Here is a 4,698-nt window from a genome sequence, read left to right as displayed (position 1 = left end):
ATTATTATTATTATTATTATTATTATTATTATTATTATTATTATTATTATTATTATTATTATTATTATTATTATTATGTAACCTTATTAAATAGGGCTTTTATGAGTATTTCTGCTGTGGGCACTGGGTATAAAGACTCACCGAGACACTTGGGCACGGCGTGAGACCATTGCCCGTTCTCCAGACACTGGGTCGAGAAAGACGTCCCGTTGAATTTGGTCCGGATGTTGCATCTGGGGGTAAATTGTTTGTTGTTAACATACGAGGTCTGTCTCAGAATAAAGTTTCCCTGTCATGCTGTCCCCACATATAATTAATAACTCACTTTGTATTTGGTATCAACAGAAAGCTTATTCAAATACATATTCAATGTAGGAACCATCAAGTTCAAGATATTTCTCCATGTGATGTACGCAGCAGTCAAAGACAGCGGTCAGTGATCGTTTGTCAAAGGTCCCGAGTACTCCCGAGTGCTTTTCTCATAACCTCTTGAATCTGGTCCTCGTCCTCAAATCGCCGACCTCGCAGCATTCATTTCTTTCACCTTGGAGAAGAGGTGGAAGTTGCATGGGGCGAAATCGGGGAAATAGGGCAGGTGTTCCAATAATTCTCACGAGTAGCCCTAAAAAATCTCGTTCACAACTCTGGACTTGTAAACAAGCGCGTTGTCATGATGCCGGATGACGACTTCTTCAAGCAAAGCGGGTCTTTTATCCGGATCGCGAGTCTCAGCTTGTCTTTGACGACGAATCTGTAGTAGTCACCATTGAAAGTTACGCCAGGTGGGACTAGCCAGCTCAGCATGATGCCACTCATGTCGAAAAAACCCAATGTGCATCACCTTTCTCTACCCGTGCTTTCTGTGTGCGCTTCATCTTTCATGTCAGACCTCCCACCTTCAGCCTCCCTGATCCATTTCCTTACTGTTTGAATTGATGGGGCATTATTCCCTGTTACATTGTATAAATCACCATGGGTTTCAACTGCAGACTTGCCAAGAAGCGTTGAAAATTTGATCACAACTTGGACATCGTAGCAGGAGAAGGTTGCACCAATGTTTTGCATAGCCATTTTCCTGGAATTTGCCTTGGACACAGCGCACAAAAACACCGCATTTGAGACGTCACAGCTCTATGACCCGTTCACCAATGCACTTGCAATTTGGCGTTGGGATTTCTTAAACATGATGTCATTACGTCACAAAAACTTTATTCTGAGACAGACCTCGTACGTACAGAGAGAGGGAGGGAGGGAGGGGAGAGGGGGAGAGGGAGAGAGGGAGAGAGACAGAGAGAGAGAGAGAGAGCCAGCCAGCCAGACAAACAGAGAGACAAAGAGACAGAAAAGGATGGAGACATAAGTTACACGTTATACCCGTGTGTCTGGTTCGTAAATCTTGACAGCATTAGGTAAGGTACCAAGTACACAAGTAGGAATGATAATTGATACATTTGGCTGTCTCTTGGTCGACGTAAAGGCAAGGGACATACATGGCGTCGGTGGCCTAGTGGTTAGGCTCTCGGTCTCGCAACCGTAAGGTCGTGGGTTCGAATCCCGTCAGGGACCCGACGTTGTGTCCTTGGGAAAGGCACTTTGCACAAATTTTCCTCACTTCACCCAGGTGGAAATGGGTACCCAGCTATAGACAGTGAAAGATCTTGTCAGTTTGATAGTGTTTGAGCGCGTGAAATCTGCAGCTTGCACTGTATGCTTCCGCGGAAGCTGAGAATGTTTCTGAGTGTTCTCAGAGGGTCTGCTGGGGTAATAATAGTTGTAAAGCGCATAGAGCAAGCTCTTGAGCATGGATATGGGCTATATAAATGCAATTATTATTATTATTATTACATGTTCTGTTCTGGTTCTCATAGGGAATAAGAGAAGGCAAAAAAAGGCAGTGTTGGGCTAAAAACCAACTTATTACATGTAAAGAAACTTGAACAGATGGGCGGCGGGGTCAGATCAGGAGAATACAGTTCTTTTAAAAGAGCATCAGCAGAAAATAATTAGTGATCCATGAACCATGACCGCCATTGCCTGATTTGGATCTTGCTCTGGGTGATGACTTTGGCCTTCTGTGTTACAGGGTTCTTACCTGTAGAAGTACACAGCTCCCACAGTTGTCCTGTGTCCGTCCAGGTAGCCGTTGTAGAGGGGGCCAGGCAGTCCACAGTTAATCTCTGGGGAGAAACATACATTCGCTTGGCTGCAAAATGCTTAACTCATTTTAATAAATATCTAAGGACAATAATCAAGAAGTGAATTGGTATACAATGAAATGATGCTTTTTGATGCTGCATGTGAACATATTGTAGTATAATTGTGACTAGGAGGGATTTTTTTCTTTTTTCTTTTTTAAAACCACCCAAAATGCGTTAGACCATTTGCTTTTGAGCATGACGATATGTGAGGGGCATCGTCGTGAAATCAGACGCTCGTCAAAATAATGAAATCGAAGAACCCGACTTTTTCTGCTCGTTCGGCAATCTTTATTGAGTCTTTGGTTTGGGGCTCCACACCCTTTTTCGTCCATTTAGAAATACGTATATTTGTGTGGATTGTTCTGAAAAACAATAATCAAAGCCACAAAAACTGTAAATTTGCAGTTTCAAAGGACACCAGAGCCTTGGAAATCACCAAACTTTGACCGCCATTTTCTCGACATTTCTTACCTCTTTCACCAGGCCACCCCCACCTCCTTCATACGCAAATATCACAACTTCTATTAAAGACAGATGGGTATTTTGTTCCATAAAAACCCCCAGTAAATGAACTGGGAGTAAGATTATAAAATACCAATAATTTCATAATATGCCCGAACATTGCGAGTGCCTGAATCCATTTCGTTGTAACACAAATTTTGTTGGTACGTTACCTCGCTTTAACCGTATACATTGTGCAAATGGACCCGAGAAACTGCTGCTGTGTGGAGATATATAGAGGAAAAGAAGGACGGAGGAAGGCAGAGAAAAAATATACATAGATCAGAAAAACGGAACTGATAGGAGTCGAAACAAAAACAACCTCACCCACGCACTGGTAGATATAGCACATGACATGAGTGAGCAAACGGTTAGTTAAGTTGGTATCATCGTCAGCTATGGTGTCCATGGCCCTGGTTCGAATCCCCTTCTAGAAATTTGGCTGTGGGTTGTTTGGGAAGTTTTCAGGGCTCTCCATTACCTTGACTCGCTCCCCCCTTTCTCTCTCTCTCTCTCTCTCTCTCTCTCTCTCTCTCTCTCTCTCTCTCTCTCTCTCTCTCTCTCTCACTCTATCCCCCTCTCTTTCTCGCCTTCATTTTTTCTCTCTCTCTGTATCTCTCCCTCTGTCTGCCGTCTGTCTGTCTGTCTGTCTCTCTGTTTCTCTATCTCTCTTTCCGTCTGTCTCTCTGTCTTTTTTTCTGTCTGTCTGTCTGTCTGTCTGTCTGTCTGTCTGTCTGTCTGTCTGTCTCTCTCTCTCTCTCTCTCTCTCTCTCTCTCTCTCTCTCTCTCTCTCTCTGCCTTCTACTCACCCTCACAAAACGCGTCCTGTCCACTCCAAGTCCTGTCAGGCTGACACGATCTCTCGGCCGACCCCACTACCTTGAACCCGTCATTACACACAAACCGGATAACCGATCCGTAGGTGGTACCGGATCCGATCATTGTACCGTGCAGAGGGGGACCCAACTCATTGCAGTGAATAGCTGGGGAATGGAAAGCAAAGACTGTTATTTTACGTTTCTCTAACTATAAAAAGGTACAGACGTTGAGAGCTTCTCTCAGCCTCTGTATATATCTCCCCCCCTTCTCTCTATACCCCCCTCTCTCTCAATCTCTGTTTGAGATTGTGTGTTTGGCTTTTTTGGGGGGTGGGGGTCGATGGGAAGATTTAAAATAGCAGTACTGACGGAGAAAGAGTGGAGCAATATTTTTAAGCAGTGTTGTCAAGCAGTATTGTTCAGCCGTATCGTTAAGGGTGGCATCGGTACCCTAGCGGTTAGGCTACCGGACCCGTAATCGTGAGATTGACGTTCGGGGGTTTGAGCCTCAGCCCGGTCCAACATTGTGTTCTTGGGAAAATCACTTTACACGAATGTTTTATTAGACTCAGTCCTTTCCGAGATGGACGTTAAACTCCGAAGCCCTGCCTCATAAATAAAATAAGGGAATAATTGCCTTGATAGGGGCGTTGAACCTACACCATTTTCAGTATTGTTAAGAAATATTGTTAAGCAGCATTGTAAAGCAATGTTTCTAAGCCACTTACGTTCACATTCGGGCAGTATCCCGGACCACTCCCCGTTGGCCTGACACTCCCTGTACGGCCGGCCCCTCAGCTCGTAGCCCTCGTGGCAGTGGTAGGTGACCCGGGTGGGGTAGGTGAACCTGTAGCCGGGGTCACGCCAGCCGTTGTTGATCTCTCCGGGGGCGCCACAGTCGCGAGCTGTTTTGGGGGGGGGAGGGGGGGCGTAGAAAGGGATGGATGGGGTGGTAGTAAAATGGGGGTTTGTGAGACGAGTTGGGGAGGAGGTGGGGAAAAGGAGTGTGGTAGAAAAGGGCGACCATGAAGGATGGAGGGGCATTACACGTCAACCTCTGAGTCAGAGATGACACGTCCAGGTATCCAGGTATATTAATTATAATTTTTACACCTCCCAACAGAAAAAGACCAGGAATGCGGACTCCCGCCACCCGCCCACCACGCCAAACATAACGGGCG

The 4,698-nt window shown here is 45.4% G+C and overlaps 1 protein-coding gene across 1 annotated transcript in view; it reads right to left on the bottom strand.

The window, feature by feature from the left end:
- The window catches only part of LOC101855704 (protein lev-9), a gene marked incomplete at both ends in the record, with an annotated part of 7,955 nt that extends 3,533 nt beyond the window's left edge, over positions 1-4,422 (bottom strand). The window contains 4 exon segments of the mRNA XM_013079324.1: positions 142-233; positions 2,093-2,177; positions 3,509-3,682; positions 4,246-4,422. Of these exon segments, the coding sequence (XP_012934778.1) occupies positions 142-233; positions 2,093-2,177; positions 3,509-3,682; positions 4,246-4,422 (528 nt within the window).
- Between the last annotated feature and the right edge of the window lie 276 nt (positions 4,423-4,698).

This window comes from Aplysia californica, unplaced genomic scaffold (genome assembly GCF_000002075.1).
Source record: "Aplysia californica isolate F4 #8 unplaced genomic scaffold, AplCal3.0 scaffold00048, whole genome shotgun sequence".
NCBI lineage: Eukaryota > Metazoa > Mollusca > Gastropoda > Aplysiida > Aplysiidae > Aplysia > Aplysia californica.
This window is presented reverse-complemented; position numbering and strand designations above follow the sequence as displayed.